The 24,707-nt window shown below is 39.2% G+C and overlaps 2 protein-coding genes across 4 annotated transcripts in view; one reads left to right on the top strand and one right to left on the bottom strand.

Moving 5' to 3' along the window:
* The window catches only part of Polr2b (RNA polymerase II subunit B), a 45,900-nt gene extending 33,938 nt beyond the window's left edge, over positions 1-11,962 (bottom strand). Inside the window, exons 1-3 of one of the 2 annotated variants that reach the window (XM_076865356.2) lie at positions 11,856-11,962; positions 5,995-6,067; positions 1,361-1,511 (exon numbers count right to left, since the gene is read on the bottom strand). In XM_076865356.2, the coding sequence (XP_076721471.1) occupies positions 1,361-1,511; positions 5,995-6,067; positions 11,856-11,874 (243 nt within the window). In that variant the 5' untranslated portion in view covers positions 11,875-11,962. Of the gene's footprint in view, positions 1-1,360; positions 1,512-5,994; positions 6,068-11,855 lie in introns of those variants that run through there. The other variant, XM_076865357.2, reaches the window with a different exon arrangement.
* A 414-nt stretch (positions 11,963-12,376) lies between these two features.
* Positions 12,377-24,470, top strand: Noa1 (nitric oxide associated 1). 2 transcript variants are annotated; one of them, XM_076864351.2, is made up of 7 exons: positions 12,377-13,656; positions 14,825-14,989; positions 15,488-15,693; positions 19,358-19,489; positions 20,528-20,644; positions 23,204-23,324; positions 24,181-24,470. In XM_076864351.2, exons 1-7 carry the CDS (start codon positions 12,516-12,518, stop codon positions 24,390-24,392), a joined length of 2,094 nt encoding a protein of 697 aa, XP_076720466.2. In that variant the 5' UTR covers positions 12,377-12,515; the 3' UTR covers positions 24,393-24,470. The 2 variants fall into 2 exon arrangements, with proteins under 2 accessions (XP_076720466.2, XP_076720465.2); XM_076864350.2 differs by lacking the exon at positions 24,181-24,470 and having other exon boundaries at positions 12,435-13,656; positions 23,151-23,235.
* Positions 24,471-24,707: the final 237 nt, after the last annotated feature.

Here is a 24,707-nt window from a genome sequence, read left to right as displayed (position 1 = left end):
TGAGAATCGAACCCAGTGCCTCATGCATGCTAGGCAAGCACTCTACCACTGAGCCACAACCCCAGCCCTAAAATTCACAGGTTGATTGCTGATCCCTGTCCGCTTCACAAACTAAAGTATTTTCTTGTGGAAATACCGCAGCACCTTTCTCCTCTGCTCTTCTTTTCTAAGCTCTGATAAGTAAGCTTTACAAATTGCTTCTACTGGCACTTTGAATACACTGTTACACTATTATCTCTCTACTTATGCATAAACCATGAAGAAAAAAATGACTGAGATAAAAAAGAAACCTTATGTTCCTTTTTCCATCACAGTCCCTGAAAAGTCAATTACTTTTACTCTTAAAAGCAAAATTCTGTGTAGCATGTCAAATTAGAATGAGAACAAACCAGTCCTTTAAATAAAAGCTATGGAGAAATATGACTGAAATGGCTGGAAATAACCACCTTTCGCACTAACTCACTCTACCTCACTTTGCTTTACAGTTTTCCTTGTCAACCAAAGCCCAACAATTATCCCACAGCTGCCTCTCTACTTTCCTAAATCTAGGTCATTTTTTGGTCATTATTTACTTGGTCATTATTATAAATCAGTCATTATTTGGATTTCTTTACAATCATTATGTAAAACTAAACTTATAAATTCAACAATGTTATAATTTTAACAATTCTTAATACATGCACATATGTGAATAAAACTTAAGTTTTGATGCTTTTCCTTTGTCTTTTGTTTGTACTTTGAGAAGGATCTACTTATGTTACCCAAGCTGGGCTCAAACTGGAGATACTCCAGCCTCAGCCTCTGAAGTAACTAGGATTACAGACAGGCACCCCCACACTCAGCTTGTGATTTTCCTTTTTCAAATCTCATACTGTTATAATAATGCATCCCATGCAATTAGAAAAAAAAATCAAGAAAAAGTCCTCCTAACACTTTTTCTTATCTAGGTGTAGAGGCACATGCCTATAATCTTAGCTACTTGGAAGACTAAGGCAGGATGGTTATAAGTTTGAACTCAGGGCCTTGTGCATGTGAGGCAAGCACTCTACCAACCGAGTTATATCCCGGCCCAAGAAGTAGGATTATTTAAAACAATTATTTCTGGCTTGCTTCTCTTAGTTGTTCATCTTTGAGTCCCTTCTTCCCAACTATTAAATACCCACCATCTGCATAAGGATTAGGATTTTTATTTACTTACAGAAACATATCTCTAGTAAGAATAAATCAGAAGTTGACTGAAGATGCTATAGTACACTGCTAAAAATTCTTACTGACTTTTAACCTTTAAGCCAAGTGCAATAAGGGCTGAAATTTCAAAATATCATCTATCCATGTAACTTTATTAGAATAACTATCTTACCGGTTCTTCAACTTCTCCACTAGCATGCTGAGCTTCAGCTTGTAGGTCAATAGGTGGAGCATCTTCCACAATTCTTTGAACAGACATCTGAATAAACTCATCAAAAGAATCCAACTGTTGTCTGACCAAGCCTTTTTCATCAAAATAAGAACTAGGAAAATATTGAAGTCCAAAATCAGTTTCAACTTGGTTTGTTTCCTAGCACATTTCTCCATTCTCATTATAATTCAATTCAAACACTCATAAGTACCAGCCACTATATGCCAACCACTAAACAAGATATCATGAGGTACCTAAAAAAAATGAATAATGTCACAGCAGTAAGTATTTTATAGACAAATATTATTCAACCTTTTTGAAACATTTCTTGAAAAAAGTTTCAAAATAAAATGGAGAGTGAAAAATAATAATAAAAATTTTAAGGGCTGAGGATATGGCTCAGTGGTAGAGTATTTGCCTGGCATGAATGAGGCCCTGGTTTCGATTTTCAGCACCACAAAAATAAATAAAAAAATATTTTAATTTGAGTAAGAGGGAGCAGGGTGATATCAGCAACTAAAATAGGGGCTGGAATGGTGGTACATGCCAGCAATCCCAGTGGCTTGGGAGGCTGAGGCAGGAGGATCCTGAGTTCAAAGCTAGCCTCAGCAACTCAGTGAGGTCCTAAGCAACTAAGAGAGACCCTGTCTCTAAATAAAATACAAAAAAGGGCTGGGGATGTGGTTCAGTGGTTAGGCGCCCCTGGGTTCAGTCCCCAGTATAAAAACAAAAAGTTAAAATAGGGAATGTGTGAGACATGAATTTTAGGTTAAAAATTATTAGTTCTGGGGTTAAGCGGTATTGCTTGATAGAATACGTGTAGAATACGTACATACAAGGTCCTGGGTTAGAACCCCAGCACTAAAACAATAACAAAAACAAAGATCATTGTTCTCTTTAGAATATGTTAGTATGTTAAATGTTAAGTCATTTAAGTGAAAATACTCAACAATGACTGGTATGAAAAATGAAGAATGCGAGAGAGATGAGTTAGTAGTATAGATAAGAGTAATTACAAGGTGAAGTCCTAGAGAAGGATGAACCTTATTGTTCACAAGGAACAGTCAGGCACTTTTTCAGTAGAGGGATAGGGAAAAAAAAAACACATAATAAGACAGAAAGACATAAAAATGCAAGAGAAATGTCAGCAGAACACTCCCCACTACCACCCAGGAAAGCTGCACAGAGAGGCTAGAGAGCTCTGAGATGGAGCATAACCCTAAGAACTGGATTGCCTCATCATCCCTCAGAAGAAGTATCCCACTACCACGTGTCAACTCCCCCGCCTTGTAACCCCACCGTAGCCTCTACTCCCCTCTTCCTAGTAATTCTTTACTAATTCTCTCGGCTCCACACGTGAATTTTCTGATATGACAGCTCAACTAATCACCAGCCTCCCACTGTGGCATCATCAAATCACCTCACAGGTCATTGGCAGGCCTACAAAATGGGTGCCTTTGTAACAAGGTCTCAGCCTGATCCAATCAATTATGACCACCAATATTAAAAGTTAGGTCCTATGGTAGAGAATAAAGCATACAACCACCCTGTATAAAGCAACCTGAAGAATTACTCGGGCATTTTCTTTTCACTTTTTTTTTTTTTTAAGAGAGAGAGAGAGAAGGGAGAGAGAGAGAGAATTTTAATATTTATTTATTTATTTTGGCGGACACAACATCTTTGTTTCTATGTGGTGCTGAGGATCGAACCCAGGCCGCATGCACGCCAGGTGAGTGCAAAACCACTTGAGCCACATCCCCAGCCCTTCTTTTCACTTTTTAAGAGAGGCTAGTGATTGGGACATTTTCTTTCAGCACAGACTGTAGGGATAGCAGGACAAAGAAATTTCTCAACTATTTGGGACACCTACTGATATGTAAAAATCACATGGAAAGCATTGCCTAATATAAATAACAATGGTTGCTATGGAGAATTTAAGATAAAAAATCTTCATGAAACCACAGAAATGTTTCATTACTTCAAGACACTAATCATAACTACTTTTGCTAAAATCTTTAGAACAGTTCTTCATTAAAATGCTGTTCTTTCGGGCTGTGAATGTAGCAGTAGAGAAAACATTTGTCTAGTACATATACAGCCTTGGATTTGATCTCTAGCACCCTCCTCACCAACACACACAACAATCTTCAACTAGCTAGGTGCAGTGACATGCACCTGTAAGTCCCAACTACATGGGAGGCTGAGACAGGAGCATCACTTGAGCCCCTGGAGTTTTAGGTCAAACTAGGCAAACAGAAAGATCCGTCTTTTTTTTTTTTTTCTTTTTTTTGGAGAGGGGGGATACTGGGGATTGAACTTAGGGGCACTCAATCTCTAAGCCACATCCCCAGTCCTATTTTCTATTTTATTTAGAGACAGTGTCTCACTGAGTTGCTTAGCACCTCGCTTTTGCTGAGGCTGGCTTTGAATTTGCGATCCTCCTGCCTCAGCCTCTGGAATTGCTGGGATTATAGGCATGCACCACCACACCTGGCAAGACCCCATCACTTTTTTATTAAAAAAAAAAAAAAAAAAAAAAAAACAAGCATAGCAGCACATGCCTATAATCCCAGCTACTCAGGAGGTTGAGACAAGAGGCTAACCTCACCACTCAGTGAGACCCTGTCTCAAAATAAAAAGGGGTGGGGTACAGCTCAGTGGTAAAGTGTTTTCCTTGTATGTACAAGGACATAGGCTGAATCCCAGTACTTAAATAAAACAAAACAAAACTCACTTGATGTTAAAAAGTCAAACAAAATTCCATTTGACAATAGAAAAGTATCTACAGTCAAAAAATTTTAAATGAAATAATTTATCTTTTAATAAATGATAAATGCTGTGACTATTCACAAAACAGTACATTATCCTTAAGCAATCTCCTACATATATTGAAAATAACATTTTTTGCTTAAGATAAAAATACTTTTCCTAACAAAACAAGAAAGATATTCATTTATATTCCAAATGCAAATAGCAGACTGTCAGAAACATGTATTCTTTGAAAAGGGTATGGTAACCAAAAGAATATACACTCTGGACTGGCAGGGCTTATACAAAGTAAATGTCAGTTTGCTGATCAAAAAGAAGGGTCATAAGAAATTAACATTATAACCTAAAGGAATAGTACTTAATTCAGGATGCTACTTTACCACTTACAAGTTACATTTTTTACTATGTAAGGTTTTTGTTTATTTGTTTTGGTGTTGGGGCATCAAACCAAGGGTCTCCTGCAGGCTAGGCAAGTGCTCTACTACTGAGCTATCCCATATATAAGCTTTTTACTTAATTTAAATACATTTCAGTTACACTTAAATGGGAATTAAGGTTGATATGTAACCCATTATAACTTTACCCACTTAACAATAAAGTGAAAAGCTGGATGTGGTGGTGTTTGCCTGTAATCGCAGCCCTCTCAGAAAGGAGGACCCCAAATTCGAGGTCAGCCTCAACAACTTAGTGAGGCTTGCCTCAGCAATGTAATGAGGCCCTAAGACACTTAGCTAGACCCTATCTCAAAATTTAAAATAAACAAAATGGACTGGGGATGTGGCTTAGTAGTTAAGCACTTCTGGGTTCAATCCCTAGCACCAAACAAAACAAAAAAAAAAAGAGAAAATCATGGAATCAAGTGAACATCACAGTATGGAACAAAAGTTATCTTCTGCTACATGGCACTAAAAGAGAATATCACTTCTGCCAAAAGTTAAGTAATCTTCTAAATCTAGTTCCAAGGAAGTACTGAGGTGGGGGGAGGGAATATTCTATACAATAACCAGGGGGTTCAGATGTGGATCAGTGATAGAAAAAATGCCTGCATGCACGAGGCCATAGGTTTAAACCATAGCACCACTAAAAAAAAAAAAGGGACAAAAAGTAATTGACCTATATGTTTAAAAACTGTTCAAGGTCAAAAAAATTGAGATAGAAACAGATTGAGAAACTGTTCCAGATTAAAGGACACAGAATAAGAAGCCACAAAAACAAAACACAATATGTGGTCCTAGAATGGACCCAGAATCAGATAAAGAAAAAGTTTTTAAAATTTTTCTATAAACTTCAGTAGGACAACTAGCAAAATTTGGGCAGTCTATGACTAAAGAAAATTATTACACCAATACTGATTCAATCCCTGTGTTGTGATCATGGGAAAGATTGTTCTTATGTCTGTAACTTACAAATGTTTCAGAAAAAAAAAAATATGTACAGAGGAAAAAGAGACCAAGAAAATGTGATATAAAGGCAACATTTACAGAATCCAGTGAAGTGCATAATTGAATTCCTTATGTAACTTTTCTTTAAGTCTGAAATACTTAAAAAATAAGTTAAGGGCTGGGGTTGTGGCTCAGTGGTAGAGTGCTCGCCTAGCATGCTTGAGGCACTGAGTTCGATCCTCAGCACCACATCAATGTAAAATAAAGATATTGTGTCCACTTAAAATTTAAAAAATAAATATTAAAAAAATAAATAAGTTAATAAAAACTCTTTCACAACATATTCATAGAAAACAACTACCTATTAGGAATAGAAAAAGCAGAAAAATTTCCTGCTTTATAGTGCCTTTTCAAAGCTTATTCAGTTTTGTCTAAAAAATTTACCTGATTACAATCCAGCATGCTTCTTGCCATAAATCTGGGGTGATTTCATCATCATCCTCATCATATTGCATATCTACAAAAACAAAAATATTATATGCAATAATATACCACTAGCTTACACCTTAAGCAAAGTTAAAGTCAGCTCAGTAAAAAGCAATATTTACCCCATTTTCCTAAAATTTCATCTAATTACATAGCAGAATAATATGACTATGTCACATATTCTTCCCATATACAAAAAAATTTTATTACAAATTTCAATGTTATTTTGCATGAATTTGTAAGTTTTTCATCTTCTCAAGAAAGTCCACAAAATTTTAATTTATAGCTTATGATAATGATAAGTAGAAGAAAGCTCAGACATAGTCCTCTAACCAACAAGATCCTCAGAGAATGAAGCAGATCAGGCTAAGAGGATAGAACTAGAAAAAGGTTCCAATACCTTTGCAACACCCTAAGGATGGTCTATTACAGCAACATTTCATACACATACAGGTACAACAGACTTTATTTTCCAAAGATGGCCACAACCACATTTCTCATTCCACCTGCACTTCCATGATTTGATCTACTATCAAGATACAGTGGTCTATGTATCCTCTCCTTGAATCCGAGTGAATTTTCAACTCTTCTATAATAAGAGAATGCAACTAGAGCAATGCTGCATGACTTCAGAAGTCACATCAGAAAAAGCAATACAGTTTTCATCTTGTTTGCAAAAACAAATGGAGCCCTGAACTGCCATTAAAAAGTATTACTACTCTGAGGCTGCTATCCTGTGAGGAAGTTCAAACAAGAAGAAGCCACTTACAAGAGCAATCCTAGTCTTTGAGTTCTCCTAGTCTGCCAGACATGTGAGTAAACCATCCAGATCCTGTACACACACACAGACTATCAAGTCAATACTAAGGACTTGGCATCTTCCCTGTTGAACCACCAACACTGTGGGGCAGAGACAAGTCACACCTAATGCCCTGTTCAAATTCCAGATTCACAGATTCCAAAAACAGTAATATTTAAGCAAGTTTTGGGGGTAGTTATACAGCCAATAGTAATTTAAACAACAGGCACTGGAAAAATCATTATGCACTGGTCCTCAAGTATTAGTCCCATTTTCTTCTATAAAAGAATAAGTGTGCTATACTTTGGGATTTTATTCTGATTTATACATACAGTCTACAAAATTTATAAGCTTTAGATTAAAATTCTGATACATATCCCCTCGGGTGCACGGACACCTGCCCCAATCCCAGTAGTTCAGGAAGTTGAAGCAGGAGGATCTCGAGTTCAAAGCCAGCCTCAGCAATTTAGCAAGGCCCTAAGCAACTCAGCAAGACCCTGTCTCTAATAAAAAAAATATAAAAATGGGGATATGGCTTGGTGATTACACCCCTTTGGGTTCAATCCCTGGTACCAAAAAAAAAAAAAATTTGATACATCGACAAAATAAAACTTAAAAAAAAATACTAATCCTTATGCATGAAGGGGGAGGAGGTGAGGTTAAGAAAGCCAGTTATAAAAAATAACAGAGATTTCTGGCTTTGATAAGAGATTAAAGGTTAATATCACTGCCATATAGAAGTACATTCAAAGACAGAAAAAAGAGGAAATGAAGAGGAAGGTTTTAGATATATCTGAGATCATATAGCCCTTTAAATATTTTCCATAGGTAACTAGATATAAATATGAAGCTCAAATAAAGTTTCATGTCATAAACAAAGTTGAAATCTTGAACAAATGGTTGAGAAAATAAGGGGAATTTTCATAAGGAAAAGACTGAAGACAAGATATTAGGAATACCTCTGTTTAATAGTCATGTGAAGGAAAATGAACCCATGAGGGAGATTCATGTATAATTTATCTATTAAATTAATCATCAAATATTTGAGCATGAGCATCTACTATGGCCCAGACATTAGAGACACCACCCTCAACAAGATAAATATAGCTGTATCCTTGGGGAGATTATGACTTATTGGGGAAATACAGACAAAGTGAAATCAATAAAGCCCAAATGATATGGACATTTCTAACCAGGATCTGAAGAAGTCAGGGAAGACATCTCAAAAGCTGAGCTAGCTGGGTGTGGTAGCAGCCCATGCCTGTAAACTAGCCACTCAGAGGCAGAGGCAGGAGGACCACAAATTCAAGGCCTGCCTCAGCAACTTAGTGAGATCCTAAGCAATTTAATGAGACCCTGTCTCAAAATAAAAAATTAAAAGGGGCCAGGCACGGGGACACATGCCTGTAATTCCAGCAGCTCAGGAAGCTGAGGCAGGAGGATCACAAGTTCGAAGGTAGCCTCAGCAACTTAGTAAAGCCCTGTCTCTAAAAAAATATATATAAAAAAGGGCTGGGGATGTGGCTCACTGGTTAAGCGACCCTGGGTTCAATCTCTGGTACCAAAAAAAGAAAAGAAAAACAAAAGAGATGGCTCTGTGGTAAAGCAACTCTGGGTTCAATCCCCATCACCACCAATGTATGAAGGGGGGGAAAAAAAAAGCTGAGCTAACACAGACCTCATGTCATGAATGGAACAGTAAATTAGGCAAAAATGAGATTGTGAAGGTAAGGAGTAAAAAAAGAAGTATTTCAAGCGGTAAAAAAAAGCTTGTGCAAAAGACTCCATAATGAAAGACGTATGGCATATTCATGGAAAGAAGGCCACTGAAGCAAGAGAGTGAAGTTGGAAGGGGAGTGAGACAAATTTGGTTCACACCAACAGAGGTTTGAGAGACTACTCTAAGATTTGAATAAGGGTATGGCTAGATCAGATGTCACTTCTGAAAGATCACTATGCCCAGTGTGCAGAGTAGCTTGGAGAAGACCAGAAGAACACAAATCAGGAGTGTTCTTGCCAAGAGCTGGTGGTAGCATGAACAAGAATGTGGCAATGGGGACAAAGAGAAGTGACTCAGATATGACATATTTAGAAGACTCTGATCATCAAAACTTGATGGTTAATTAGATACAATAGCAACAAACAGGAATTAAAACTGTTTCCCAAGGAGTTGAGAGCAGTTATGTGTGCCTCTAATCCCAGTGATTCAGGAGGCTAAGTCAGGAGGATCACTTAAGGACAGGAATTTGGGGCCAGATTCTCTAAAAACAAAAATACAATGCCAAGGCTTCTGGCTTCCACAACCAGAAATAAGAGGGTAGTACCATTCACCGAAATGGAGGACACAGAAGGCAAAGGCTTTGGAAGGAGACTGGATAAAAGAATACAGTGAACTCAGTTTAGGCAGTGATGAGTTTAAAGAGCCTAGGTGACCTCCCAGATGTCTAACAGTAGTTAGTATGCAGAATATCTGAATTGGGAATACATATCCAGAAGACACACACATACAGGCAGTAACTGAAGTCATAAAAGAATGGATAAGATCACCCAGGAAGAATGTGAATAGTAGAAGAGAATGAGAAGGAAAGTCAAATAGGTAAGAAGATTCAAGTCAAAATGATGTAGAAGAGATGAGTGAATCTCCAGGAGGAAGTCTGTCAACAATGTTGGATACCACATAGTTATAGATAAGACTTTTTAAATGACACTTTAAATGCCAATCTGGTTTATCAACTAAGAAGTCATAAATAATCTAGTAAGAGTTGTTTAAAGGTAGCAGCATCAGAAGAATCAGACTAGCATGGGTTAAGGAGACCCTGAAAGATGGAAATTGGAAATAAGGCAAAGCTTGGCTGCGATGAGAAAAACAAAATATTGGAAGAAAAAGCAAACAACGAAAAGAGTTTAACTTGTTTCTCTACAAGTGAGATTTGACATTTTCACATAGAAAGAAGCCAGGTTGAAAAGAAGTAGGTGAAAACTGATAAGGATATACCTAATAAAGATTTTGCAGGAAGGTCTGCACAAATCAAAGGTTGACTCACTGCTGTAGTAGCTTTGATAAACTTACTTTCCACAGGATTACTAAACACTGCTGAGAATGTAAATTAGTACAATGTAAATTAGTACTATAATGGTCACATGGCACCATCTAAAAATTTTTTTAACACACATATCATTCAACCTGACAATTCTATTATCTAGGAATCTATCCTACAAACATTTGAGCAAAATGATTATGTACAAGATAATTCACTACAGTACTGATTATTAATATCCTTCAATAAGAGACTACTTAAGTTATGGTACATCCATACACACTCAATAGCTTTGCGGTAATGAGAATACTCTCTATGTAGTAATAGGAAAACCCCTACTCACATTACAAAAACCAAAGTGCTGAAAAGTGTGAATGTTACTTTTTTGTTTGTAAAAAGGGGAAAAACAGAACCCAATTTATATTTGCTTAAATATGCATAAAAAAACATTTTTGATGGCACTGGGATTGAACCCAAGGCCTCATCCACACTAAGTAAGTGCTCTACCACTGAGCTACATCCCTAGGCCATAAAATAAATGTCAAGAATCTGAGAATAGAACAAGCCAAGCATATAATTACTCTATTCTATTCACCTATAATCCCAGCCACTCCAAAGGCTGAGATAAGGAGGATTGAGAGTTCAAACCCAGCCTCAGCAACTTAGCAAGGCCCTAAGCAACTCAGTGAGACCCTGTCTCTAATATGAAAAAAGAGCTGGGGATATAGCTCAGTAGTTAAGTGCCTCTGGGTTCAATCCCTGGTACAAAAAAAAAAAAAAAAAATCTAAAAACAGTATCACCTGTGGAGAGGGTTCAAACTGGACAGATGGAAAACAAAAATTAGACCTGATACTTTTCAACACTCTTATTTTCCAGCTTGTGAGTGATGAGAATATATTATCCACTCAAAAAAGTAAGCTATAAAAAAACTTCTCTTGAATTTTTCTTCCACTGAGATAGTAGTTAAAAAGTAGAGAATATAAGATTTCTGGACAAAAGCTATAAATGAGACTGAGATGTTTCAGCAACTTTAAAAGTTTAAGTTTTTGCTTCTATTTTCTTTATGAGGTGGCTAAGAGAATGAGAAATGTGAGAGGCGGCCAGAGAATTGGGAGCTTAAGAGAAAAAAAAAGAAAGAAATCTGAAATAATAGAAGTGGAGAAGGGAGAGGGAACTTTAAAAATACATTCAAAGACAGGTGTGGTGGTGCACTCCACTAAGCCTAGTGACACAAGAGGCTGAGGCAGGAAGATATCAAGTTCAAAGCAAGCCTCAGCAACTTAGTGAGGCCCCAGACAACTTTATGAGATCCTGCCTCAAAATAAAAAACGGTTGGGGACTTGGCTCAATGACTAAACCATGGACACCATCCCAGGTACCAAAAGGAAGAAAAAAAAATACATTAGGCATAACTAAGAATAATATATGTGAAAAGTAAAAAGATAAATTGGTCCTGTTCAGCGGAATACATATAACCTATGTTATCCTGTGGGAGATTTAAAGGCCATCTTTTAAAGCAATTTACTTAAAGACTAATAGACAAGAAGGAAAGCCAAACTAGACCAACCCTCTCCCTCCAAAATCCTTTGTCCCCGCTGTATTTCCAGAGCCTAATACAATGTGAGGCATAAGACTGGTGCTCAAAAATCCAGCTATTCAATAAATCGACTGCGACTTTTAGGAAAACTGAAAGGCGGAGGGGAGCTCCTTCAAGTTCAAATATGAAAAGTGATATCAGATTGGACAGAAGGAGACAGTGGAGAGAACCAGAACGAACCCGACTGGAAACATGAACACATGTTCCCTGACCCTGCGCCTCCCGCAAGCCCAGCTTGGTTCCGGGCCTGGGGTGGGTGGGGAACACGACAAGGGGCTGCCCGCGGCGGACGAGGGAGAGAGCCTCAAAACTCCCTCCACCCAGTAACCCCCGTTTCCCTTCTTAAATGAGTCGCCGCGCAATGTGTTCTGAGTGTTCACCTACCCTCGTCTGCGTCATACATATTGGCAGAAGGCTTTGGAGCTCCTAACTCGAGAAATCAAAGATAGGCGCACAACAGCCACCAGTACCCGCAGCGAGAAGCGAAGTAATTTCCGTCTCCGGAATTCCCAGAATGCTCTGCGTGCCGCAGCAAAGGCCGCCCGCAAACGCCAACGTGAGATTTGCGCCTGCGCGGACCGTAGGGTAAAGTTTAGCAGGGGAGAGTTGCTGGCGCGTAAATTGTGTTAAGAGGATAGCTCGTTTAGGCCTAGAGTTGGTTGCTGCCGGTCGAAGCTTTCCGTCTGTTTTGTTTTTCACTGTAGTTGCACAAACAATGACACCCGAAAACCAATCAGTGTATGAATGAAAGGTTTTGGTTGATGGACGTGAGTCCGCAGCATTCTATGCCAATTTTCTGCACTTCTAAAGACAAAATGTGATTTATTAAAGACGACTTGTGGCACATCGTGCTTGACAGTACCTTCTCCACTTTAAGTGGGCTCTCAGGCCTCAGAGTTTCATCGCGAGAACTCACGGGGTTTTACGCGTGGTGGACAATTCCCAAGTACCCCCGGGCTTGGGTCTCGGGTTTCGCGCGGGTCTGGAACCCTGGGACGCGCCTGCGCTCGTGGCTCCGCCCTGCTCTTCGTGGCGCCCTTCCCCATGCTGCCCAGAAGCCTGGCGCGTAGGCTGCTGTGGCGCTTCCTGCAGGGATTGTCGCCCGCCGTAAGGCGCCATGGCCTCCGGGATCCGATCCTGGAGAGGAGATGCGCAGCTGCCTTCTTCCAGTACCCATCCCTTCTGGGACGTGGGCTTCCTCGTGGCCCCTCGGCCCCTGGGAACTACAAAGAAACCACTGACACGGAGGAGCATTTTGTGTTCCCGGAATATGTTCCGAAGCCCCCACGGGCACCGAGTCCCGAGGAGCAGTTGCGTAAGGTGCTGCAGCTGCAGCAGGAGAAAGAACGTCAACAGGATCAGCGGAAGGAGGAACGACTCCAGCAGAAGGTACGGGCCGGCCGCCGCCCGCGCCCGATCGTAGAACTCCCGGACCCGACGGTGCCTCCTAGCGGCCTGAACTGCACGGGCTGCGGGGCAGAGCTGCACTGCCAGGACCCCGGCATGCCCGGCTACCTCCCCAGCGAGAAGTTCTCCAGCGCGGCCCAGGCGGACGGCGGACCTGTGCGGCTCGTGTGCCAGCGCTGCTGGCTGCTGGTGCACCACCGGCGCGCTCTGCGCGTGCAGGTGAGCCGCGAACAGTACTTGGAACTGGTGAGCGCCGCGCTGCGGCGGCCTGGGCCAGCCCTGGTGTTGTACATGGTAGACCTGCTCGACTTGCCCGACGCCCTGCTGTCCGACTTGCCCAAGCTGGTGGGTGCCAAGCAGCTCATCGTGCTGGGGAACAAAGTGGACCTGCTCCCTCAGGATTCTCCCGGCTACCGGCAGCGACTCCGAAACAGGCTGTGGGACGACTGCATCCGTGCCGGACTCCTGCCGGCCCCTGGCCACCGAGGACCACAGCAGTCCAGCGAGGACAAGCCAGGGGACGCGGAGAATTCGAATCCGTCGGCCTGGTCGCGCACGGTGGTCAGGGACGTAAGGCTGATCAGCGCCAAGACTGGCTATGGAATTGAAGAATTGATCTCCGCACTTCAGCGCTCCTGGCGTTACCGTGGCGATGTCTACCTGGTGGGCGCCACCAACTCTGGCAAGTCCACTCTTTTTAACACACTCCTGGAGTCTGATTACTGCACCGCAAAGGGCACCGAGGCCATCGACAGGGCCACCATCTCCCCTTGGCCAGGTGAGGCTTAGGAGGCTCGCATGCTGAGAAATTGGACGTCTGGTTGAGGCACAGGCACCTACTGTTTCTTTGCTTAATGACCAAGTTAGACTCCTTGGAGGCTTCCATTTAAAAATCCTCTCATACTTTGTTACACCCCTCTTCTGTATCACCTTACTGCGTCGAAATTAAGTATATGTTGTTTTAAAACAGAAAACACACCAAGGAACAAACAAAGCAAAGTTCCCACTGTCTTGGAGATTTCCCTTCCAGTTTATTTTCTTTGTATGTTTTTCTTGAAAATTGTGCTTCCTTTTTTTTTTAACTCTGTGAACCGCTCTCCACCCCTCAGTGTTACTGTTCACATCCTGAATTTATTCTTGACACCATTATACAATACATACATAACATCTGAATAATTTGTTGATGCAATATGGTGTTTGGCTTTGTTTTGTGACTTTAAGAAACTTCTGTGATGGGAAACATTTCTTCTGTGACCCTCTTCATTATTTAAGTTCACAAAACTAACTTCCCCATTTATTCCCTTGAAACCAGGGTTTAACTGCATTTGGTTAGAGCTTTTTGTTTTTTTGTTTTTGTTTTTTGCTTTTTGTTTTGATACCAGAGATTGATCCCAAGGGTGCTTTACCACTGAACCACATCCCTGGCCCTTTATTTTTTATTTTGAAACTGGGTCTCACTAAGTTGCTAAGGCTGGCTTTAGCAAGTAGCAGAGTCCTTGTCTCTAAAGGGTCTCTTTTCCAGAAGAAGGAAATTTCCTTCTGCCTTGGCCTTCCAGAGAGTTGTGATTACAAGCATGTGCCATCATGCCTTTCCTGGCCCACTGTTCTCTATCTTGCACTTTCAGTTGAAATATACTCAGAACTCTCTACAGCCATGTCATTTTGAATGTACCAAATCTCATCTGACTTATACACAGAATTGTTTTTGTACTGGATAGCCGTGTGGAAATGGGAATAATCAGGTTCCAGATTTTGCATTCAAATCTGGGTTAGCCTTTGAGCCCATCTTTAAGACGATTTCCTCATTTAAAGTGACAATAATCTTATAGAGGATTGTCATGGAGGTTGAGGGAGATGAATCACAGCAACATAATGTAGATCCTAAGAAATGTTCATTTTCCTCCCCTTGATCCCTTTTCTGAAAACACTATTCTTTGGTATTTCAGGTACCACATTAAACCTTCTGAAGTTTCCTATTTGCAACCCAACTCCTTATAGAATGTTTGAAAGACAAAAAAGACTTAAAAGTGATGCAAATAAAGCTGAAGAAGATCTTAGTGAACAAGAACAAAATCAACTTAATCGCTTTAAAAAGCATGGTTATGTAGTTGGTAAGTGCCCTATTTGGGAAAACCTTTGTTGATTCTCTATTAAAATTCTTTGTTGAGACCTACAATACAGCTGTCTTAAGCTAGCCAGTTTCTGTGGGTAGAGACTTACTTCCTTCTTCTGGAACAGACCCTTTAGAGGCAAGGGCTTTGCTATTTGGAAACCCACACCAGTACAAGTGGTAATGCTCATTGATTCTGTGCAGCAGCTTTACATTAGGTTATCCTTCTCTCCTTGGTAACTTTTTCAGCCTGGCTTTAGTAAAAACTGAATTCCAATGCTGTCTGCCTGAGTATGCACAGCTAGCCTCGTACTTTTATCATTTTAAAAGTCTGACTCTCATTACCTTTGTGGGGAGTTCCACACAGGTATTGTTGCAGTCTTACTTCCATACCCTGTAGTTAGTCTGAGTGACTTGTTTGAGAAAAACATAAAAATTGTCTGGAAATCAAAAGCTTAATTAAAGGAGCAACTGATAATCTCAATATCATTCATTTTAGGAAGAGTTGGAAGAACATTCTTATATTCAAAAGAACAAAAGAAAGAAGAGACTTTTGAGTTTGATGTTGATTCACTTGCCTTTGACATGGGAAATGAACCTGTCATGGTTGTGGAGAAATCCACCAAACGGATAGAATTGACTCCTCAAGATGTGAAAGATGCCCACTGGTTTTATGACACCCCTGGAATTACAAAAGAAAATTGCGTACGTTTTTGGTTTCTTTTAGAAACATTTACTTTCAATTGCAGAAGCACTGTCTTAATTGGTAGAAAGTAAGAAAGGTGCTATACTTCCACTTTAGATTTAGTTCTGATTCATTCATAAAGCAGTTAGGAGGCAAATCTATATGTCATCAAATCTCTACTTTTTTGGTAGACTTCACTGAAAACAATCTACTTGATTATATTTATGATTGTAGTTGTTACCTTAATTAGATGTTTACAGGATCCTAGATTTTGAGGTTGGAAGAAATCATAAATACCTGCAGTCCAGCTCCCTATTCCATGTTTGAATTCCCTATATAACATATCCATCACAAGGATATCCAACTTGAACTAAAGTAGGGAATGATTCACTATTAGGTGAAGCAGTGTCACATAACCTCCTACAGTAACCCATTTGGTCTTTGACCCAATGTTTGTATTGCACTCAACAGTTTCCCTATAACTTGTACTCATTGTTCCTCAAAACTGTATAGAATCAATATAATACTTATTTCCCTTGAAATATGTTAAATTGTAAGTCCTGTCAAATGAGCATAGTTTAATTTTTTCCACTTTTTTTGTTTTTATTAGATGAGCATAATTTAGAATAGAATTAAGTGAACCTGTCTTGCTTTAGGCCTCTTTTTTTTTAATATTTATTTTTTAGTTGTAAGTGGACACAATATCTTTATTTTTTTTTTTTTAAGTGCCTCTGGCCCTTTATTTATTTATCTATTTATTTATTTATTTATTTTTAAGAGAGAGAGAGAGATTTTTTTTTTTTTAATATTTATTTTTTAGTTTTCGGCAGACACAACATCTTTGTTTGTATGTGGTGCTGAGGATGGAACCCCGGGCCGCACACATGCCAGGCAAGCGCACTACCGCTTGAGCCACATCCCCAGCCCACAATATCTTTATTTTAATGTGGTGCTGACAATCCAGTGCCTCGCACGTGCCAGGCAAGTACTGTACCACTGAGCTACAACCCCAGCCCCTAGGCCTCTTTTTAATCCAATTGCAGCATCTTATGGGTAACTTCCATTTTGTTTTAATTAAATTCTTTGATTTTGTCTTAATTATTTTGTTTTGTAACAGACCTATTGAATCTCACAACTTTTTATTATTTGCAGTTTTGATCTTTATCCAAATCATTGGCTCAAGTGGGCATATGGGATACAGCCTCACAACAGTTGTATTAATCTCTTCCTTTCAGTCTGGCTACTGCCAGTTTTTAATTATCCTAATTATCTCGTACCTCCCTATGAAACAATACCGGTTTCTTAGGTACTTTCCTTTACCTTATCAAGTTCAGTTACTATTTCATTCTCAGAATCATATACTCTTTGGTGTACCACATCATAAACATCAGTTTAACATTTATTGCTCTCCTAGAGTAATCATTCATTCTCAGTCTTTTCTGAATAATTGGACTGCTTTCCAATGATGTTCTATTACTGTAACTTCACCAACTAATTATTTCCTTTCATACTCATTTAGGTCAAGATAGTCATTACTTTAGTCAGGTACCCTCATGTGAAACAGTTGAGTCAGAAAGTCAAGGATTTGCAAAATATTCTAGCTAGCAGAATTAAGTCCCTCGGGTTTTTTTTAATATAAAAATCTGTCAGATAACCAGATGCAGTGGTACAGACCTATAATCCCAGAAGCTCAAGAGGCTGAGAGATAAGAGAGTCACAAGTTCAAGACCAACCTCAGCAACTCAGACCCTGTCTCGAATTAAAAACTAAAAAAGGACTGGGATGTTTGTTTATTTCCTGGGCACTGGATATTGAAGCTAGAGACTCACATGCTAGGAAGCACTCTACCACTAAGCAATATCCACAGACCTTTTTATTTCTTTTTTTTTTTTTTTTTTTTTTAAGAGAGAGAGAATTTTTTAATATTTATTTTTCCGTTTTCAGTGGACATAACATCTTTATTTTGTTTGTATGTGGTGCTGAGGATCGAACCCAGCACCTCACGCATGCCTGGCGAGCCTGTTACCGCTTGAGCCACATCCCCAACCCAGACCTTTTTATTTCTTGAGACAGGGTGTCACTAAATTGCTAAGAACCAAATTCACAAGATTTTGTTTTGTTTGGGGTGGGATGGGGGTGGGGAATTGAACCCAGGGGCACTTATCCACTGAGCAACATCTCTAGCCCTTTTTTATTATTTATTTTGAGATGGGGTCTCATTAAGTTGCTTAGAGCCTTGCTGAGTTGCTGAGGCTGGCTTTGAACTTGTGATCCTCCTGACTCAGCCTCCTAAACTGCATGAATCACTATACCCAGGTGAATTAACAAGATTATTTGCCACTTATGCCCTTTTTTTTCTTCCTGTGCTAAGGATTTAACCCAGGGCCTTATGTGTTAAGTAGGCAGGTTTTCTATCACTTGCCTACACCCCCAGCCCTCTTTTCTCTTTTAATCTGATTTTTACCTCTTAAATCTTATCAGAATCTTATACTTCCTATTTTTCCTCTTCTATTTTCTCTAGTCTTTAAGAAATCTTCATTTTTAAAGACTTGGTGAATCTTTTTCACCAAGCTGTAACCCCAACTACTTGGGAAGTTGAGGCAGGAAGATAGAAAGTTTGAGGCCAATGTAGGCAATTTAAGTGAGGCTCTGTCTCAGAAACAGATCTGGGGATGTAGCTTAGCTATAGAGTACTGCCTAGCATACATTAGTCTCTGGGTTTAATACCCAGTACTGGGGCTGGGATGTGGCTCAAGCGGTAGCGCGCTTGCCTGGCATGCATGCAGCCCGGGTTCGATCCTCAGCACCACATGCAAAGATGTTGTCCGCCAAAAACTAAAAAATAAATATTAATAAATATTAAAAAAAAAAGAATACTACATTCTGCTGATGGTTTAAAAAAAAAAAAAAATACCCAGTACTGCCAAAAAAAGAAAAAAGAAATCTTTATTCTTATATAAGCCAGAGGAATCTTAACTTTTTCTCAGTTTGTGCTGAGTATTCGGGGGAATATTTCTCAGTTTGTGCTGAATATTCGGGGGAAATAAGGATATTGAAGTCCAGAATTTAGAAAGGTTCTTCAAGCTGTTGACCTCTGATGTATACATGCTTAACCACTAGGACATGAGGTTGCAGTCTATTTTTTTTTTTTTTAAGAGAGAGTGAGAGAGGAGAGAGAGAGAGAGAAAATTTTTTTGATATTTATTTTTTAGTTATCGGCGGACACAGCATCTTTGTTTGTAGGTGGTGCTGAGAATCGAACCCGGGCCGCACGCATGCCAGCCGAGCGCACTACCACTTGAGCCACATCCCCAGCCCCGCAGTCTATTAATTTAAGCTGGAAACTACTGTTCCCCAGAAGACCTGAGCATATGTTTTCTCCCATGGTATTGATCCTGAAACATTTTCAAGTTCATACCAATTTTAACATAGTAGCATAGTGATGACATAGAAAAATATCATATACCTATGAAGTTATTTTGGCACTGCCCAAGACTCAGTTTTGAAATGAGTATAACCACCAGTAAATTCAGATTAATTTAGACAGATAGAGTTTATATGTGACTAACTGACATAATTTGGTTTATTTTGTAGTATTTTCTCATCACTTTTTATAAGTGAATCTCAAAATACCGTATTTACAGTAAAAGTAATTCTCTATTAAACTTGCCATTTGCTTCACAGATTTTAAATCTTCTAACAGAAAAAGAAGTAAACATTGTTCTACCAACACATTCCATTATTCCAAGAACTTTTGTGCTTAAACCAGGAATGGTTCTATTTTTGGGTGCTATAGGCCGCATAGATTTCCTGCAGGTAAGAAAAATCTGTACCATTAAAAACTACTAGGTATTAGGATGTACTTTAAAGAAGCATAAGTCATGATTTTATATGTTTGGAAATTTCCATAAAAGCTTGGGAGAAAGGGGGAAAAAAAAAAGGAATACTGGGTCTTAAAAACCTTATCATCAAAGGGATATTGAATGCCCTATAAAACTTAGCATTTAAGACCAGATACTGAGCCATGAGCTGTGGTGCACACCTGTAATCCCAGCAGCTTGGGAGGCTGAGGCAGGAAGATCACTAGTTCAAAGCCAGCCTCAGCAAAAGTGAGGTACTAAGCAACTCACTGAGACCCTCTCTCTAAATAAAAATATAAAATAGGGCTGGGGATGTGGCTCAGTGGTCAAGTGCCCCTGCGTTCAATCCCCAGTACCAAAAAAGAAGAGAAAAAAAGATGAAATACTATCCTTTCCTGTGCTCTTGTTTCACAAGGAAATCATAAGATTAGACCTCTTGATCCAGAGCTAGTATGCATTGAAGTAATTCAGCACTTCTTTATATCCCAGATATTATCTTTTTTATATGTTCTTTTTGCTTGGTATTCATCTGTATAATACCATTTTGGGGATTTTAGAGCATCTGTAGAATCATTCTTCATTTTGCCAAAGTGAAAAGAAGAAAGGAAAACAAAACATAGATATGTCCACCAACATGCAACTTACAAGTACATTGTTATAGTACATTCCTTGGGTTTTGTGTTTTATCATTCTTTGTTGGAAATTTTAGTCTCTCATATCTAGAACCCTTTTATATTTCATTAAAGCCCATAGATTTTTAATATTTTATACCTAACTTCAATAGTATCAACAAGTCTGCAAAAGTCCTAGTCTTATGATTTACATGAATTGTAAAATGCACTCCTTCTATATTGTGCTCCCTTTTTTTTGATATTTATATAATTTGATTACAGCTGCTATTATTACCCATTCTTATGAAGAGTTTTCTCCTTTTTACTATACCTTGTAATCAAGTTTTCATTGGGTAAAATAATTTCTCTCCTCCTTTCTTAAGGGGAATCAGTCCGCTTGGTTTACAGTTGTGGCTTCCAACTTCCTTCCTGTGCATATTACTTCCTTGGACAGGGCAGATGCTTTGTATCAGAAGCATGCAGGTCATACATTACTCCAGGTGAGTCAACCGGCTTGATGATTGCACAGTTAGAGCTGGTACACCTTTGATGGTCCTACCACCCTGCCAAGAAAGACTGGGATTGTGACTCATAGAAGTAGATCGCTCACCTAACATGTGTGAGGCACTGGGTTTGATCCTTAGCACCAAATAAAAATTTTAAAAAAAAATAAATGTATTGTGTCTTCCTACAACTAAAAAATAAATAAATATTTAAAAAAAAAAAAAGAAAGAAAGAAAGAAAGAAAGAAATCCTGTATTGGACAAAACCATCTGTTACATATCAGCTAGCTAACCTTTCACCTCATTCTCTCTGAGGATTCTGGGTATAAAGCAAAAGGGGCTCTATATGAAAAAGAAGTGATTTCTAGAAAAGCCACAGAGCTGTATTTAGACTACAGTGTCCAAAATGGTAGCCACACTAGCCACATATACATATGCCTACCTAAATTTAAACACATTAGTTAAAATCAAATAAAATTTAAAATATGGTTACTTAGTCACACTAGCCATCTTTCAAGTGCCCAGTAGTCATATCATTGCATAGTTATACTAGACAATGCTGAGTGGAGAGAAATTACAGATTTTGTCACAAATAGGAGATGCTACTGACATCCAGTGGTGAGACCACAGATGATGCTAAACATCCTGTAGTGCACTGCAGATCCCCTCACAATAAAGATGATCTGGTTGCCAGACATAGAAGTTCAAGACCAGCCTCAGCAACTTAGCAAGCCCGTTTCAAAATAAAAATTAAGAAATAAAAAGGTAAGCCTGGCACAGTGGCACATGCCCATGATCCCAGCAGCATGGGAGGCTGAGAAAGGAGGATCCCAAGTTGAAAGCCAGTCTCAGCAAAAGTGAGGCACTAAGTAACACAGTGAGACCCTGTCTCTAAATAAATAACAAAAAAAAATAGGGCCAGGGGCTGGGGATGTGGCTCAAGCGGTGGTGCGCTTGCCTGGCATGAATGCGGCCCGGGTTCGATCCTCAGCACCACATACAAACAAAGATGTTGTGTCCGCCAAAAAGTAAAAAAAGAAAATATATATATATATATATTTAAAAAAAAAAAAATAGGGCCAGGGATGTGGCTCAATGGTTGAGTGCCCCTGAGTTCAGTACCCAGTACCCCCCCCAAAAAAAAAACAAGAAATTAAAAGGTAAAATATTGACTAAAGAGTAAAAAAAGAAAAAGGGAAAAAGCTGGGGATGTAGTTCAGTATTAAAGCACCCCTGGGTTTAATCCCCAGTACCAAAAAATACATATACTCATAAATAAATAAAAGGGCTAGGAATTAAGTTTACAGTAGAGTGCCCCTGGGTTCAGTCCCCATTCTCAATCTCAGACACCAATTTTAGCTTATTGCTCCTCTTCTTTCCTGCTATATATTTGACCTATATATGCATTAAAATTGTTTTCGTCTATTTAAGAAAAAACTGGGGAGTGTCCTACTCACTCCTTCTCTTTACAGACCTGCTTGTTGCTGGCTCCCCGTGCCCCACCCCTGAAGTAGTCCCCATTTGGCCCTTACCATGCCATTGAAATAGTTCATAAAATTCACCAAAGCCCATTTGCCTGAGTAGAGACTGTTTTCAGCTCTTTTACAAGATATACCATATTTATGATTGGATAGTATATGTTGTATATTGGTTGTATTTTTGGAAGCTGGGCACAGTGGCACACACTGTAATCTTAGCAATTCTTGAGGCTGAGACAGGAACATAACAAGTTTCAGACCAGCCTCAGAAATTTAGTGATACCCTCCATAATTTAGCAAGACCCTATCTCATATAAAAAGGACTAAGGATACAGAGTGCCCCTGAGTTCAATCCTCAGTACAGGGGGGAAAAAAATTATTAGAGCCAGATGCTTTGGATTGAGCTGCAGACACAACCCTACATTAGACACTTTTTATAAAGCAAATTTAGTAGTCTTACTGACTTGAGTGTATTTTTTGACATGTGCCTTATTTTAAGGAATACATACCCATAGCCAGGGTCATGACTCAATGATAGAGCACTTGAGGCCCTGGGTTCAGTTCCCAGTACCAAAAAAAAGGAATACATGTCAATTTATTTAGATAATGTGACCTATTCTGAAAATAACTTTATGCTTTTCACAAATGCATTATATGCTTTATTTCCTTTTTGTTAATACTGAGAATTTAACCCAAGGCACTTTACTGCTTAGCCACATCCCCAGCACATTTGTTTGTTTGTTTGTTTGTTTTTAGTACCACTAAATAAATAAATAATAAATATGAAACAGATTAAAGGCTTAATCCCAAAATTGTCATTCCACCACTGAGCTGCATCACCTGCCCTTTTCATATTTCATTTGAGACCAGGTCTCCCTAAATTACCTAGGCTGGCCTGAAACTTTGTGATCTCCCTGCCTCAGCCTCCTGAACTGCTAAGACTATGGCATGTGTCACTGTACCCAGCAAAAGGATTCCATTTTTTATCCTGTACACAATTATCAGTGATTTATGTAATATTACAGTTGCAGGGAATTTAATTTGTAGTAGAGACATCTTCATTATATTTCAATGGAAGGTTCCAATGGGTGGAGAAGAACGAATGGCAGAATTTCCTCCTCTTGTTGCTGAAGACATAACATTAGAAGAAGGACTTGGGGGATCTGAAGCAGTGGCTGACATCAAGTTTTCCTCTGCAGGTAATTTTACACCAAGTACTTCTCTCCCCTCCATCCCCATGCTTGGAATTGAATCCAGGGCCTTATATATGCTAGGCAAGCGCTCTACCACTGAGCTGCAGCCACAACCCTACACTAAACACTTTTTATAAAGCAAATTAAGTAGTTTTACTGACTTGAGTTTATTTTTAGACATGTGCCGTATTTTAAGGAGTACATGCTAGTAGCCAGGGATATAAATGCTCAACAGTAGAGCACTTGAGGCCCTGGGTTCAATTCCCAGTACCCAAAAAAAGGAATACATGCCAGTTTTGTTTTTAGATAATGTGACCTATTCTGAAAATAACTTTTATGTTTTTTACAAATGCATTGTATGCTTTACTTTTTTTTTTTTTTTTTTTTTGGTGCCAGGGATTAAACCCAGGGTGCTTAACCACTGAGCCACATCCCTAGTCCTTTTTATATTTTTTTAAAGACAAGGTCTCGCTGAGTTGCTAAGTGCCTCACTAATCTGCTGAGGCTGGCTTTGAACTTACATGCCTGCCTAGGCCTCCCAAGTTGCTGGTATTACAGGTGTGTGCCACTGTGCCCAGCCACATCCCCAACACTTTTTACACTTTCTTTTGAGAAAGTGTCTCACTGTATTGTTGAGATTAACCTCTGGGACTTGTGATCTTCCTGCCTCAGGCCACCGTGGCTCTTAACTTTTTGAGACAGGGTCTCACTAAATTGCTGAGGCTGACCTTGAACTTGCAATCCTCCTGCCTCAAGAATCCCAAGTCCCTGGGATTACAGGTGTGTACCACTGCACCTGGCTCCATGTTTCTTAACAAGGTAGTTGCTAACAGCATTTTGTGTTCTGTCCCATGCTTCATAGGTTGGGTTGCAGTAACACCTCATTTTAAGGACAGATTACATCTCCGAGGCTACACACCTCAAGGAACAGTTCTGACTGTCCGGCCTCCTCTCTTGCCATATATTGTTAACATCAAAGGAGAGCGCATCAAGAGAAGTGTAGCCTATAAAACCAAGAAGCTTCCTTCCCTTGTGTCCAATCTGCAAAAGAAGAAAAAAACATCAAATGTATGACATGGACCTGGGTTCACATATTAACTATATTCCACATGGTAATATACATTAATTTATATTAAATATGGCTATAATAAAGTCCCTCATGCTGTCATCCTTCCTGAAAACCTTAGGTTTTTTAACTTTTTAAAACTATTCAGCACTGGGCTGAACTATTGATAATATATTGAGCCTATATAACAAATTGTTTTTTGCAGTTTATGTATATGTATGTACCTGTGACCTAAATATATATAAAAAGAATTAATAAGTTCAAATTTTTATTGAGACCAGATTTCATTTATTTTATTTGGAGTCTATAGTTGACAGGGCAGT

The sequence above is a fragment of the Callospermophilus lateralis genome, chromosome 8 (genome assembly GCF_048772815.1).
Source record: "Callospermophilus lateralis isolate mCalLat2 chromosome 8, mCalLat2.hap1, whole genome shotgun sequence".
NCBI classification, from domain to species: domain Eukaryota; kingdom Metazoa; phylum Chordata; class Mammalia; order Rodentia; family Sciuridae; genus Callospermophilus; species Callospermophilus lateralis.
The sequence above is the reverse complement of the archived record's forward strand: the minus strand, read 5'-3'. Positions and strand labels throughout refer to the sequence as shown.

What these genes read in the sequence shown, in the direction of transcription:
- Noa1 (XM_076864351.2), top strand. Translation starts at nt 12,516, where the DNA reads ATGCTGCCCAGAAGCCTGGCGCGTAGGCTGCTGTGGCGCTTCCTGCAG. An exon ending in GAATTACAAAAGAAAATTGC is followed by an intron (nt 15,694 to 19,357) that starts GTACGTTTTTGG and finishes TTTGCTTCACAG; the next exon opens with ATTTTAAATCTTCTAACAGA. An exon ending in CATCAAGTTTTCCTCTGCAG is followed by an intron (nt 23,325 to 24,180) that starts GTAATTTTACAC and finishes CATGCTTCATAG; the next exon opens with GTTGGGTTGCAGTAACACCT.